Raw genomic sequence first — 16080 nt, forward strand, 5'->3', positions numbered from 1 at the left:
AGAAAATGAGACTCTCATCCGTCAAAATAATTTTTTTTTTATAAATCTGAAATCCATCATATCTAATAAATCCAAAATACAATATAATTAATTCTTGAATACACATAAATTATCACCAATATCCAATAAATTAAGCAACTCAAACTTATAAATTTATTACATCAAATGAAACTAAATAACGTTAAACTAAATCTAAGAAGAAATGATTGATACTCTTTTAACCTTTTGATGTGCAAAATTGTCAATTAAATCGTTATGATCAAGTTTAACTGTCTTTTTTTTTTCTCGATAGACAATATGGTCAAACCATTCAATCTATCTTATGCCAAAAAAGGTCAAAGCAATAGAAATATATGATAGATAGTTTACTGGTGGTTTCCCTTCTCTTTCAATCTCTGATTCTCTCTCAAATCCTTTTTTAATAAGACAAGTAGACCGTAGATGACAAACAATAGAAGTGCAGAACAAGTTCTCTTAGTCTTTGGTATTTACTAGTGTTCTTTCAATTCTTTAATTCTTATTTTACAATTATGACCCTCACTTGTAATTTTGTGTTTGGACTAATGAGCTTGTTTTCTTAATTCGCTAAAGTTTAAGATTTTTTTTCTTATAAAACTATATAACTTAATACAAAATGAGGTATCTCTCATAAGAGGTCTTAGGCAACTACTTGTTTGACCTCCCCTTGGGGCCGGTCCTGAGAGATTAAAGATAGGGAGTGGAGAGACAGAGAGTGGAGAAATTAGAGAGATGCAGAGAGAGTAATCAGTAAAGGTCATAAAGTAAATGAGTGTTGTATAGGATATTTTGGTTTATATTAATATAAAATATTGTAAACTAAAACTATATAAAACGTATTAAAAACAATTTTTTGGCTGTTTAGCGGTTTCATAAAAGGCCGGTATTGCAAGGAAAGTGGAAATGACACAAGTTTCAAAAGTAAAGTGGTTGTCTTTACTAAAGCAAAGGTGGTGGTTTCGCATCACATTCCCTTTGAAATAAAGCTTCAAAAAAGTAAAAGTGATGGGACACCATTAAAGCAAAGGATGGGGAAAATTCTAGTAAAGCCACACCGAGACGGGAGCTCATATGTTGTGCCTCTAAAGAGGGAATTGTATGGAAGACACTCTCCTTACATGCTATCATGTCAAAATTCCATCCTAAGCATGATCAACACCAGTGATTTGTGTAAGAAGAGACAGTGATTTCTCACCAAACAGTGTAGAAGAGGGGAAAAAAAGGGGTTTTCTTTAAGTAATTGCCTATGCACAATAATGCAACTCACTGTACATTTTAATCTTGACTTGGATGCTTTTTCATCTTGGCAATGACTTTTCTACTCTAACTACCTTTCTTTTCATCCTCTACCCCCCCGTCTTCACATTTCTCTCCATTGTGGTTCCGCTCTGCAGATCTACCTTCATACTTTATTCTCAACTTACTACTCTTTATCTCCGATCCAATTTTCCAGTCTTTGATAACCAAAGAGTGAAACAAACAAAGCTTCGCATCATTAATATTTGATATTTGCCAAAGGTATGCCCAATTTTTTTTTTTATGTGTTTTATCTTTATAATCTCGTCGTTCTGTGTATCAATTCTTAAACCTAAAAAAAGAATAGAGTTCTTTATTAGTATTTCTCATTTGCTCCCATGTCTTGTTATAATAGTAACATTGTTTCTCCGTGTTTAACTCTGAAGGAAACTTTTGGGAAATGGCCGAGATTGTTATTCCAATTGTTGCAGAGCAGGTGGTTGCTTCCGCTACTAGTTCGATTAAACGTCAAATTAGTTATGTGTTCAACTTCAAAAGAAATATTGATAATTTTAATGATCAACTCCATAGTCTGAACCTTAAGAGAGAGAGAATCGAGCATGATGTTGATGAAGCAAGTAGGAGAACCGAGCAGGTGATTGAAAAAGACGTTGAAGTTTGGCTACAAGGGGTGACTAGATTTAATGAGGATGCACAAGTTTTTTTAGAGGAAATAGAGAGGGCAAGGAAGGGGTGCTTCTTTGGGTTATGTCCTAATGTAAAGGCAAGGTATCAGCTTAGTAAAAAAGCCGAGGAGAAATGGAATAACGCCGCCAAACATCTGTCGCAAGGGCAGTTTCCTAGTGTTTCATATCGTCCTGCTCCACAAGGGATACGTTTTGCAAATGATTGGAGTTTGGAATATGAGACCTTCGAATCAAGAGCATGCCATTTGGAAAAAATTATGAAGGCCTTAAAAGATCCTAATGTCAACATGATTGGCGTTTGGGGAATGGGTGGTGTGGGCAAAACCACTCTTGTGAAGAAAGCTGCTGAACAAGCCCATGTAGATAGGATTTTTGACGTGGAGATTTTTTCGGAGGTATCTTTAAATCAAGACTTGAGAAGGATTCAAGGAGAAATTGCAGAAGCATTAGGCTTCAAATTCGAGGCAGAGACGATTTCTGGGAGATCCAACCAGTTACGTGAACGTTTGCTGAAAGAAACAAAAATTCTAGTGATTCATGATAATATTTGGGCAAGTCTTGATCTGGGAGAATTAGGAATACCTTTTGGGAATAACCACAAAGGATGCAAAATATTGATGACATCTAGAGATGAGAATGTATTAACTGTGATTGGTATTGATAGTTTGAACATCAAGGTCGATACATTGAATGATGGAGAGGCTTGGAATTTATTTGAGAAAATGGCAGGGGATGTCGTTAAAGTTCCCAATTTGCTTCCTATCGCCATTGAAATAGCTAAAAGATGTGCAGGTTTGCCAATTTTGATTATCACAGTTGCAAGGGCTCTAAGAAATAGAAATGATTCACATACTTGGAAAGAAGCCTTACGACAATTAGAAAGGTTTGAAAATGCTGAATTTGATGAACGAGTGTATTCATCTCTTGAGTTGAGTTACAATTACTTGAGAAGTGATGTGATGAAACAGTTGTTCTTGCTTTGTGGTCTACTTGTAAATACTGATTATGCCACTGAGAATTTGGTGAACTACTGCATGAGCCTTTATTCTTTTGAAGATATTGATCAGTTGGAAGATAGGAGAAACAGGTTGCATAAATTGGTTATAGACCTCAAATCTGCATGTTTGTTATTAGATGGTGAAAAATATGGTTACATCAAAATGCATGATGTGGTTCGCAAGTTTGCTGTGTCATTTGCACGCCAAAATCATAATATGTTCCTTGGAGAATATGATGGTGAATTGGAAGAATGGCCCAAAAAGAATACGGTTGCAAAGTTTTCTTCCATATGTTTTCCTCACAATTATATTCACAGACTACTAGAAGGGTTGGAATGTGAAGAGCTGAAGTTATTTATTCTGCATTCAAAAAATCGTGATTTGGAGATTCCTAGTTCATTTTTCCAAGGGGTGAGAGGAATTGTAGTCTTAGATATTAAGAATATAATTATTCCATCTTTGCCTTCATCCCTTTATTATCTAAACAACCTGTGCACTCTGTCTCTTGAGGAGTGTGAGTTGGATGATATAGGCATAATAGGAAATCTAGTTGGACTAGAAGTTCTTCGGATAGTGAATACAAACATCTACCATTTGCCTGAAGAAATAAGACAATTGACTCGTCTGAAGTTGTTCAGTGTCAGCGGATGTTCAAATCTTGAAGTGATTGCACCAAATGTGATTTCATCGTTGACTCGATTAGAAGAATTGTCTATGGAAAAAAGCTTTGTAAACTGGGAGGCTGAAGGAGTTAATCGTCAAAATGCTTGCCTAGCTGAATTGAACAAATTGTCTAAGCTGACTAGCTTAGACATTCACATTCCAAATTCCCATATTATGCCAAATGACTTGTTCTCAGTCAAGTTAGAAAGATTTAAAATATTAATAGGAGATGGCTGGGACTGGTATGGGCCTAGCAGGTATGAAATCTCACAAAGGTTAAAATTGAAACTCTCCACAAGCATTCATTTGAAGCCAGGTGTTAAGGAATTGCTGAAGAAAACTAATTATCTATGTCTCGATGAATTGGGTGGTGTTAACAGTGTTTGTGAGTTAGATAGGGAATGTTTTCCAGGACTGAGATGTTTACATGTCCAAAAGGGTCGCAACTTCCGATACATTGTAAACTCAAACACAAGGGTTCCTTGTCACATTTTTCCAGGGTTGGAGGTATTGTCTCTTACAGAATTGATTAACCTTCAGATGATATGCCACGGCCAACTTGGAGTAAAGTCGTTTAGTAAATTGAGAATTCTCAGAGTGGAAAGTTGTGACATGTTGAAGAACCTTTTCTCATTATCTATTGCCAAATCCCTTTTGCAACTGCAGGAAATCAACGTAGAAAACTGTAAAAACATGGAAGAGATTTTTTCCTGTGAAAGTGAAAAGGATGGCAAGTGCAATGTGATTGAGCTAAAGCAAGTACACTCCCTAGAACTATGGCATTTACCGAAGATCACTAGCATCTGCTCTGAGGTGAAGATTGTAAAACAGAAGCTGCAGACCACGGACTCATCAGGGTCATCTCAAAATTTGCAACTTATGATGAAGGATGAGCCCATCCCACTTCTTAATGGGAAGGTACATTTTCCTATTATTTAACTGCGTCCGTTTCTATGTGTTTTGACATTATGTGTTGTACATGTATATCATGTTTAAAACCAAATTATACGAAAATAGTTCCAACAACTTTACCAATGAATTACTCTATTTTTGAAACTATTTTTAGGAATGTAACATTCTCTTTATCTCTTGTGTATATGCAGATGGTGTTTCCCAATTTGGAGAAGTTAGTCCTGCATGATATTGGTGCTGAAAAAATATGGGACAACAGTCTTCGAGCAATGCCACATTGTTTTCAGAATTTGAGAGAGATGGAAGTGCAGGGCTGTAATAAAGTAAAGTTCTTATTCCCTGTTGGTGTGGTCAGAAGTCTCACTCAACTCAAACAACTTCGTGTAGAAGACTGTGAATTAATGGAAAGGATAATAGAAGGAGTGTCAGGTCAAATGATCTTCCCCAAATTACATGACCTGGCACTCGAAGATCTTCCTAAACTGAAAAGATTCTGCGCAGGAAATTCTATTCAATTTCCATCCTTGTCCGATATATGTATTACTGAATGCCCCGAATTGAAGTCGTTCATTATTGATGAAAAGGAAGTCAGCAATAATGACTTCCCACCTCCTTTCTTTGATGAAAAGGTTAGTTTTGTTTCATTGCTTTGATGGTGATTATATGAGTAATATTCTTAAATATGTTCATATTGTGTTGCGTTCTTTTGGATTAATTAGTTGATGCAATCTGAATCATTTTTATAGGTGAAACTCCCTACCATTGAAACATTACTCTTCTCGTTCGTTAACCTGAAAAGAATATGGCACAATGAACTTGCCCCAGAATCCTTTTGCAAACTAGACGATCTTTCGCTGTATGGTTGTGAAAATCTATTGAACATTTTTCCATATAATATGTTGACTAGACTTCAGAACCTACAAGAATTGCGGATAGAAGATTGCGAGTCAATGGATGTGATATTTGATTTGGAAGGGCCAAATGGTTTGGAGATGCATATTACAAAGGCCCCCTTATTTAGAAAACTAAAGTCCATAAGAATCAAGCATTGTCCAAGTCTGAGATGTATTTTTCCACTCTCTATAGGCAGTGGTCTTCAGGAACTTGAGGAGTTATATATTGGAAACTGTACGGCAGTTGAGAAAATTGTTGCTATGCAAGGGGTAGATGCGGATGTCAGGTTCGAGTTCCCGAAACTTACTTCCCTGACATTTGAACACTTGCCAGAACTAAGAAGTTTCTTCCCTGGAATTCATACATCAGAATGGCCACTGCTGAAGAAATTGGCAGTTATTGAATGTGACAAACTGAATATATTTGCTTCTGAATATTCGGATGATGAGTATATTTTGCAGACCTCAGTTGAGCAACCCCTTTTTTTGCATGAACAGGTATGGACTTAAAACTCTCTGCTTAGAATATATAAACGTCATTGAGAAACTCAAGCAACAGTTAAAGTGTAGCTTAGATGTATCACGTATGTATAGATAACCACTCATGAATGATACAACAATTTAGTAAGAGCTGCATGTTTAAATTATGTGAAGCCACATATCAAATTTATGTACATGTAAGTGCATATTTCATTGCATTGCATGTTGCGTGAATAATTACTGCACCGCTTTTTTTTACATTTACCTTATTATTTTGACAGGAGATATTCCCCAACCTGGAAGAATTGTCATTGAGTTGGAATTACATTATGAGGCAAATGTGGCATGGAGAATTTCAATTTGAAATGTTTTGCAGATTAAAATCCCTTACGATTATTGATTTCCATGATGAAATCATCACTTCTTTTCCACAAGGTTTCTTTAAGAAACTGTCAAATTTGGAAGAACTTGTTGTAAGGCGTAGTGCTTTCAATGAGATATTCCCAAATGGAGGAGTCATTGGTGAGGCTGGAGAGCTCTCGACATTTTGCTGTCTCAAAAGTCTGACTGTAGACAAATGTGACAGATTGAAAATTCTGTTTCCATCCTCACTGCTGTCATTCTGCAACTTGATTACACTGAAAGTGAACAGATGTGACAAATTGACTTACTTAATGTCTTGCTCGACAGCTGAAAGCATGATGCAGCTCAAGGAATTGTGGGTATATGAATGTGCAATGATGACTTCCATTGTAGAATGTGTAGGGGAATGTGAGGCAGAGGATGATATTATTTTCCCCCAACTGAAACTACTACATATTACTTCTATTCCAAACCTTTCAAGCTTCTGCGGCTCCGCCAAACATGCATTCAAATTACCATCATTGGAAAGTGTATATGTCGGAAGTTGCCCCAATCTAAAATATTTTTGCAGGGGACAACTTTCCTCTTTTAAGCTCCGGAGTCTCCGTGTATGTGCATCAGCACGGGGTATTGAAAAGCGCTGGAATGGCAACCTCAATACTACCATACAGACCTTGTATAAAGAAATGGTACGCATCTTCTTTTCGCTCCTACTTTCCAATCAAGTTGCACTCATATGCATTTTATATGTAACATGAGTCATTTGACAATTCCTTTCCTAGTATTACAAAACTCGATGCACTTCTCTTTAGCTTCTCAATTGTATCCTTTGCTGCATAATGCATTCTAGTTTTAATTAATGTATGCATTGATTGGTGTAGACTATGAGTTTGAATACTTTTTCTGCCTTTAGATGTTCTCAATCCAATGAGTATGAATTTCTCCATGCGAAGAAATTAATGGAGACGCAATATAGTGATTCTAAATATGGCTCCATTTTCAGATGACCATCAGAATACAATGCAAATTTCGGAGGCACGTTGCTCGTAGGGATTTTATTGCATTGCGGATGGCTTCCATAGTAATACAGTCTGCAGTGAGAGGTAAGGCATCAAAATATGTAAGAAGCTGAATAGCAATTTCAATACGTGAAGTGTTAATCTTAGCAACTGCTTTGTCCCCTTGGCTTCAATTATCTGATGAGTTAAGAAAGAGTACTAGCTCGCTCTTCACTCAATTATATATATAATTTATATATTTATTTCAGTAATATAACATGCGCCTTTTGCAAATTTGCAGGAAATATTGGACGTAAAATTTTCGAAAGCTTAAAAGGAGAGATTGTTTTGAATTGACGATCACAAGAGTACCGAACACGTCACATATATAAGAGATCTCTGCAAAATGCATCATCAGTTGATCAACGCATCTTATTTGTGTTTCTAACATAACCATGTTTTTATTTCTGGATTCAAAAAATTTCAGGCTCCAACATTGCCTCCTCTTTTTGTTGGCAAGTTAAGCTTTATGTCTGGTGTCAGATGAAGATGAAGACGTGTGTTGGAAATCTTTCTTTTTCTTTTTTTCTTCCATGATTGCAATGTGCAAGTACGCTCTATGCTATCAAGTAGAATCGAATCTATGAATGTTCAGAGTATATTGATTGCCTCCTCTGCCATTTGGTGTTGGTGCTAACCCACATTAATGTTGGGCATCCCTTGCTGGCATACATGGGAGGAAGGTTACTCTTCTTGTTTGCATCACCTGTGACTTTTTTTTTGCTGGAAGAACACTCTCCTAGTTTTGAATTTTTTGCATATTAGACAAATAATTAGGTACTGGGCCTTCGATGATAGTAGTTATAAATTATTATAACAAAAATAATATGAAATCTGTTGTTGTTTAAATCATACTATTACATAAGACCGATTCCTACAGTAAATTGGTTGCACTTGACAAAAGACAATAAGTATATAATAAATTTAATAAATAACTATAAAAAGAATCTTCCTATTATATTAAAAAATACCTACAAATTTGGTGTTTTGTTCAATTAATAAAGCTACATATATTATACAATACATTAAACGGTAAATCACCAATTTATTTTTTTTTGGCTTCAACACCCTGAAACCTCCATTAATAAAGGCCAATACAAATTACAATGAGGATTAGCATTTACAGTAGAACACCTCCTGAAAAGCACCTCCAAAGAGATTATTATCTTCCAATACGAGTACCCCATGTGGTAATGGTCTCCACCCAATGAGTAAACGAAACACATTAAGACAAGACCCAACAACAACAAACGAACAAAAATAAACCATACTAGTATCAACGGACAGTGGTGGATTCGAGGAACCTATCAAGGTTGCTACGAGAGATCACCGATGGTGGCACATAATCTTCAGGAATCTTGCTCTTCAAAGATGAACATTCCCTCTTATCACTCCTAGCTCTGCCGTTACATGCTCCCAACAAGAAAGTTGCAAAACTAAAATCCCTATTTCGCATTAACTGCAATGTGACACCTAAGCAAAAAAAGTTGAATTTAATGGTCAATGTAACACCTCAGCAGGTTTGACGGTCCAAAACCCTCATTATTTGTCCGATTGATCAAAGTGTAGCAAAAAAATTTTTAGGGTGACTGATTTGGAATGTTTGATTTGGAGCTTTATGACAGTCTGACTAAAGCCCTATCATCATCGACGATCGGTAATCACTTGAGTAGCCGAAAAAAATTGGTGAAATCACCGATCACCATTTGGAAAATAGTTCGATCCGACCAACACCGGCGATAAATAATACTACCAATCAACTTCTCGGACCAAGATGCATCACCTTTGGAACTTGATCTGGTAACATATGTGAAATTGATTCTGGTTTTGAATCTATTGATATTATACTTCCGTTTGGTTGACAATATCATACAACAATTTATTGTTCTTGAACCATATATTGCACAGCTCAATCAAATGACCATATAAACAATTTATTGTTTAAGCAAAATATGTAAGAATTTAGTTGTATAATATGTTAAGCATTAAAAAATATATAACTGTAATTTTTATCTTTTTTTTGAAATACTGCAGAGAAATATGTTTGCAGTTAGAATTTTACCTACCTAGTCGATTGCCAACCAAACCATCTCTCATTAAAATATGTTTATTAATATTATAAATTATTTCCAATTTATTTTTACTATTTATTTAAATCTGTCACAACTTAAATGCATAATACTTGCACAACAATTTTAACAACACATATGCTACTTGAAAAAGTACAACCAAACACTTTAGGAACCATATATGCTACCATTTTTTATCAGTATTTATACTATCACAATATATGCTATTATCGAAATTGTCTACCAAATGGACCAATATCTGTTGAAATTCTCGTATTCGAATATATTATAAATACATATGACATATCAATAGATCCTAGATTCGAATATATCATAAACAAATAGGAAAAATCCACAAAATTCACCACAGAACATGTCGAAAACACTTATGTGATGATAATTGAAGGATAATAACAAAATCTACAAGCCCCGTGGTGAAGATGAGCCCAGATTCAATGAAATCGAATAGGCATGTGGAAACAAAAATGGAAAGAAATATAGAAGAAAATGTTGCTCGCTACCGGTTGGATCGCGCAGGTGGAGCTTTGATCTATCTCGTTGTCAATTAGATCTCATTCTCTCGCCATCTCTCTTTATGAAAGTTTAGATTTACAATTCCTTTGAGGAAGATGATTATATTTTAGATAATAAAACAAGTTATTTTTAATATTTTGTCTTTTATGGAATAATATTTTAAACGTTATGTCTTTATTGGAACAAAACTGATTTGACTGTTAGAACAAAAAAATTTAATTGAGAGACTGATCTCTAATTTTTCTTTGATTGATGATTGACCCCAAACATTCAATCCATATCTTATTTTCTCTATCCTTTATTATCACTCATATTCTCTTTTCTCTATTTTATATGATCATTCCTATTCTCTAAAATTTCAAACAACATCGACTCTTTTCATTAGCTTGTTGAAAATCCAATGCAACTCCAAAAGAAACAGAACCAAATCCAAGGATATGATTTGATAACTACTGAAACTTCATGCTCTCTCACTTGTTAAAATTTTGGTCCATGTTTTATTTATTTTTTATTTCTTACTTTGATTGGGTTTCTAATATCATACTATAAAAATTAAGTATTACGCAATTGCGGCATGAACTGAGGTTGTTTTGCAACTGGAAAATCTGACATCTCAAGCCATAAAACGTGGCTCCCATCCACATATACAAACAATGTTACTGTGTATGTCATTAGTTTGGGGTGATTAGCTTTTCTTGAGGTTATAAACATCTGTCTTTGTCTTCTCAACTCAAATAAACTAATTGTGTACATGTATGCAAAGTGACTGTTAGGCTTGTAACCAGACATTGTAACCACAAAATACGTAACCAAAAATGAAGCTTTTTAGGTTTCAAGTTTTTCAATGATTCCTAAAAGACATGTATTTTCTTATGGTCGGTTGTCTATAACTTGGGATTTGTCTCCCACTTTGTCTTGTGATGTCAAACGCTCAATTCACTTTCAACATTAACTTCATATATAATATCACAAGACTAGTCTTAAAAACTAATCGTTTTACATATATGAAACATTAATAGCATATAATTCAATAGTAATCTTAATTTAGACCAACGAGAGATGAGTCGATTGATAATAAACTGGATTAGACATATATGTACTCAATATTCGATTCTAATGAAAAAAAACATATTTTTTAACGATATTTTTAAAAAAAACATTAATTTAGGAGATATGTCTCCTTCACGGCGACTGAGGATAATAAATGCAAGCCCTTCGGGCATGCCATTTCCGACACGATCTTACACTACATGTTTTGCTGCTGTCTGTATTACTCACATGAATGTGTGGAACTCCAGTGCACACGTGGCCAAATTGCTTGCCAAGTCATATATGCAATTTTCGAGGATTTATAATACCCACACGATTTTATTTTTCCTAAACCTAGCTACTACAAGCCAAAGTCTAATTCACTGAGTAAGCCCAGATACTACGGGCCGAAACTCAAACCCACTAGGCTTAGGAAAATGCCTTGTTATTTGTTAAGGGGTGGGGTTTTACTTTATAAATCACACACTCGGTTGGGTCTTCCAACCAATGTTAGATTCTTAACACTTTTTCACACTTATGGGTTAGGTTATGTCATACCTAACAAGTGGAATAGATGTTATGTCCAACTAAACCGAATTGTTTCAATAGCATATCATAAATTTCATCCCACTCACACCAAAAATATTGTTTGTTTTGGATTTATCGGTTCCCGTGGATACATTGGGCCTCCACAACTTTATTTTTCATTGAACCGTCTCACTTAATGGTACTTAGGCCCAAGAAAAGTGTCTTGTTGGAGATTGGGTCCATCCCACTCAACACCAATAATATTATACGCTTTGAGTTATCTGGTTCTCATGGATACATTGTGCCCGTATGACTTCATTTCTCCTGAGCCCAGCTACAACAGGCCGAAGCCCAACTCACTGAGCAAGCTTGGCTACTACGAGCCGAAACCTAAACTCACGTACGCTTAGGAAAAAGGATTTGTTGTTTGTTAAGGGCTGGACTTCACTTTGTAAATTAAACCACAATCGAGTAGTTCTTCCAACCGATGTGAGATTCTTAACATATATACTCTTATTAACTGTTATCCTAAGAGTTTATTCATAAATTTATCATACTACTTAATTTTAAATTTGTCATATTTGAAATGGGTATTGTCAAATTTTCAATTCCATTTTTTTTTTGCAAGATATTGACGATAAAATAGTGAGACTTATCAGAAATGTCCAACATTTTCACCAAACTGCTATACACAGAGACCTTGAAGCCACATATATTGTCAAAAAGACAGCTATATCTGATCTGATTAATCACCCAGAAAGGAATGCCCTACAATCATACGCATATGATATGATTAATCATGTAAATGTTAAAAAGTACTTGACACCCAAAATAATAAATCCAGACAAGATAAGCAAACCAATCAAAGGTTGATACTTGGCAAATCAAGTGTCGAATCATGAAATGAAGTATTAGAAACAACATAGACCAAAAGCCCCAGTTAGGGCAGGTGAGAAAACATGGATTTGAGAGTATCAAGGCTATGTATGTATGTATCAATGTATGTATGGCCGATGAAGCAAACAATCTTAGTTGAAAGGTCCGGAAAATCCTCCTTCATGTCCCCAAGAAAGGTGGGGGTAGTTCCGGAAATATACAAAAGCTATTGCTTTCCTTTCTTCTTCTTCAAATAGCCACAAAATTTGTTTTCCCTGTTTGGTTGTTTTTTGAATTTGGACCCTCCCAAGAATGAGGCAGGCGCCCACCCGGTTTGAAAAATTATCATTTGATCCTTTTTTAATTAGGGTTACAAACTCACCAAATTTCAAGTTATTGTCTCAATGAAAATGCTAAGGATCCAATTGTTTTTTGTCTCAACTATCTCAAATGTGAGATGGACGTACATGATTCATGTGTAATCGTGAGTCTCACGCGCGCCTACATGATCTATATGAAAATCGTGCGTCCATCTCAGCATTCGGATTCTTGAGACAAAAAATATTGAGATTCATAAGAATGTTGATGGTTTCTATTAACTCTTAACCCAATATTTTGGGACAAATAAGTTACAAGTGGAGGACAAAAAGCAAAAAGGGGATACAAAGTGTTGGAAAAAAATAGGAAGTGGGAAGAAATATCCTTGTTCCTAAAGATCACATTTAAGAGTTTTGTTTTAGTGGGTCCCAACTCCATTTTGTGTATTTAAGCAGGCATTTCTTATGCCATCATCAAAGTTTCATACATACCAAACCATTGCCAAAGCTTTATTATTCCAAGTTTTCTCTTGAAGAGAAGAGAAGATAAGAAGCCAGAGCCAATAGAGAAAAACCCACTTTCACACTCTCCTCCCAACACTAACTAATACTCCAAGTTTTTCTTCATCAAAATGAGGACTTCATTAGTATTCTTTCTTCTTCTTTGGTCTCATATCCTTCATGGGGCTCAAGGTATGACAGTTAACTTCCAATCTGCTTGCTTTCTTTCTCTGTGTGTGTGTGTATATATAAATATGTATATATATAGTACTTATCTTCAATACTCCTTGAGTGGCCTTAAATTGATTGCTTTCTTCTCCTTTTTTTTATCAGGAATTCGATTGGACAAAGGATTTCTTCCAATCAGGAATAAACTAATCCAGGTGGATATCCTTCTTTAATTTTTGCCAAACGTACATATTACCAAATTGATTCCAACACAGTTTCTTCAAATGCTTGAAATATTTTGCTGACTATATATGTATTATAACATTATGTGCAGGAGGAAAAGAAGACAACTTCAATCAAAACAAGTACTCTTTATGATGGTGCTGTTCTGTGCAAAGGAGGAGAGTGTACAGGTACCAAGACCAAAAGAGTTTCCAATAAATCACACCACTCATCATTACCAAGTATTCATGAAGATTACTATGGACCTAGAATTCACAAACCCAGGCACCACTAGCTTGCTTAGATTTCTTTCTTTGTCTTAGACAAATCAATATATAAATGTCCTTAATCGATTTTTTGTACGAGATTACCCATGAATTTCATAGCCAAACATTGTTAGTTTAAGATATCTGAATTGGGTTTTTCATATCTTGTATGATTGCAGGAAAGAATAGGAAACTTAGTACTACTACTGTCACTACTAACACCCACTCCAAAGATGGAGGAAATGAAGCTAATTCTCTCAAACCCACATTGAAGGGAAAATCTGCAAATCATGAAGAAGTTGATGAGAATGTGAAGGCTAATAATTCTCCTGATCATCAACAACAACAGTACTATGTGGACGTTACAGACATTAATGAAATGGATTACTCTCCTGCTAGAAGAAAACCTCCGATACACAACTAAAAAATGCAGTGGTGGCTAGAATTAGATGACAACAAAAGTAGAAGAAAACAAGAGTATTAGTAGGATATTATTTATATATATATAATAAAGAAAGAAACATTAGTAAAAAACTAATTCGACAGCATTACCGAAATGCTGCAGTTTTTTAATTAGGGTTTAGAGAGATGATTTAATTTGTACATATACGTTAATTATTATATTATATATCTTATAAAGTTACTAGTCTGATTACACTAACATTTTTCTTTGATGATTGAATCATGATGAGCACTTTAGGGCCTTTTTGTAATACTTTTATGTTTTTCTGGTATGTATGCTTATCTTACATGAGGACATGCTTAAAAATGATATAATAATTTATACTACCTTGTATTTTAATTACTAATCACGAGTTAGGGTTTCCAACAGATCTCGGGTTAAGATTTGAACCTTCCCACACGTTAAAATATCACCGTGGACACTAATTAAACGGTTTAATTTATCCCACAAATCATGGGAGAAGGAACCATAAAATGTGACAAATAAAGACCAATAATGAAAGCATAACAAGTTAATTGAAAATTTCCAACATGTGATTGGAAAAAATAAAAAAAACCCTAAAACAAGTTCAATTTGGGACCTTAAATTAGGGACAACATGGGTAGTACCTAGCTATCTCTAGATCTGTGTTGAGTGAAGTTGGTAGTTGGATTTATGCCTTTCCTTACCAAAGCAGTCTCCCACCAAGGAATTTGGGCCTGGCCCACCATGTTTCGCTAATGGAATGCAAAGCATGAGTAATGACTAGTCACTCCTTACATGTGGGCTCCCATGTTCTCTGAATGGTCAAAACTCAAAAGACTGGTGTGGCCCAATAAGCCAGGATTGTGCAGGACCATGGAGATTGGAAAGTTTTGGTGTTAGGGTTAGGAGAAATGGTCTCTTCGGCTCATTCAGAAATATGTGTAACTATTATGATGATTGATGCTGAAAAACCAAATTGTCAAGTCCATTCAAGTGGTCCACCAGCTAATTTTTCTTTTGAAAATTGTTGTTAGATACAATTATATGAAGAAAATCTCATGATTGCCTAATTGTAGGAATTGGAAAACAAATCTCCATTACAAACTTACGTGAAATGGGTCATTGTTAAGAGAAATCTAGTTTTTGGATAATTTTGTATGTATGCCCAATTAAGGAACCGGGTGTCGGACGGAGTTACCATTGACCCATGGGCCTTAAATTCGAGGAATTCATGAGGAAATTTAGTGACGATGACTAGCCAAATTTTTGGGCCAAGCCCAAAATGAATATTTCAAGTGCATGTGTAAAGTTCATTCCCTATTTTAGAGAACAAATAGAGGTAAAAAATGAGGTCAGCATCAAATCACATACATGTTCCCTGAAATAAGAGCATCCACATTGGTGCTATATATAACATTGTTAATAACACTTTTTGGATAAGTATAGTGCTATATCATCACAATGGGTATAATAGAGTGCATATCAAATACTTGAAATGTTAGTTGTGGAAAAATGATACTTGCGAGTTGGAGTAAAAATATAGTTGATGAATAGTGAAAAGAGAGATAAAAAAAAGAAAGAAAGAGAGAGATGATGAAAAGGAAGAGAGAGGTGATGGAAAGAAAGATAGAGAAGATGGAAAAGAAGAGTGAGATGATGAAAAGAATGAGAGAGAAAATAGAGAAAATGAGCATAAAGTGTTGGAATGTATGAATTGTTGATGAATAATATTTATTATGAGACCCACTCACCCAATTAAATTGTGCGACATAGGAGAAAGGAGAAGAGAGAAAATGATTTTGGAGTGCTGGATTA

The 16080-nt window shown here is 35.1% G+C and overlaps 2 protein-coding genes across 3 annotated transcripts; both read left to right on the forward strand.

Annotated features, from left to right (window-relative positions):
* The first annotated feature begins 1363 nt into the window (after positions 1-1363).
* On the forward strand, positions 1364-7937 carry LOC119993359 (probable disease resistance protein At4g27220). 2 transcript variants are annotated; one of them, XM_038840473.1, is made up of 8 exons: positions 1364-1536; positions 1701-4540; positions 4726-4963; positions 5036-5163; positions 5281-5925; positions 6189-6959; positions 7274-7373; positions 7570-7937. In XM_038840473.1, the coding sequence occupies exons 2-8, from the start codon at positions 1715-1717 to the stop codon at positions 7623-7625; spliced, it is 4764 nt and encodes a 1587-aa protein (XP_038696401.1). In that variant the 5' UTR covers positions 1364-1536; positions 1701-1714; the 3' UTR covers positions 7626-7937. The 2 variants fall into 2 exon arrangements, with proteins under 2 accessions (XP_038696401.1, XP_038696400.1); XM_038840472.1 differs by having other exon boundaries at positions 4726-5163.
* Positions 7938-13178: 5241 nt separating this feature from the next.
* On the forward strand, positions 13179-14339 carry LOC119992396. The gene is made up of 4 exons (XM_038839059.1): positions 13179-13374; positions 13516-13565; positions 13685-13763; positions 14018-14339. The coding sequence occupies exons 1-4, from the start codon at positions 13314-13316 to the stop codon at positions 14260-14262; spliced, it is 435 nt and encodes a 144-aa protein (XP_038694987.1). The 5' UTR covers positions 13179-13313; the 3' UTR covers positions 14263-14339.
* The last annotated feature ends 1741 nt before the right edge of the window (positions 14340-16080 follow it).

The sequence above is a fragment of the Tripterygium wilfordii genome, chromosome 23 (assembly GCF_013401445.1).
Source record: "Tripterygium wilfordii isolate XIE 37 chromosome 23, ASM1340144v1, whole genome shotgun sequence".
Classification (NCBI taxonomy): domain Eukaryota; kingdom Viridiplantae; phylum Streptophyta; class Magnoliopsida; order Celastrales; family Celastraceae; genus Tripterygium; species Tripterygium wilfordii.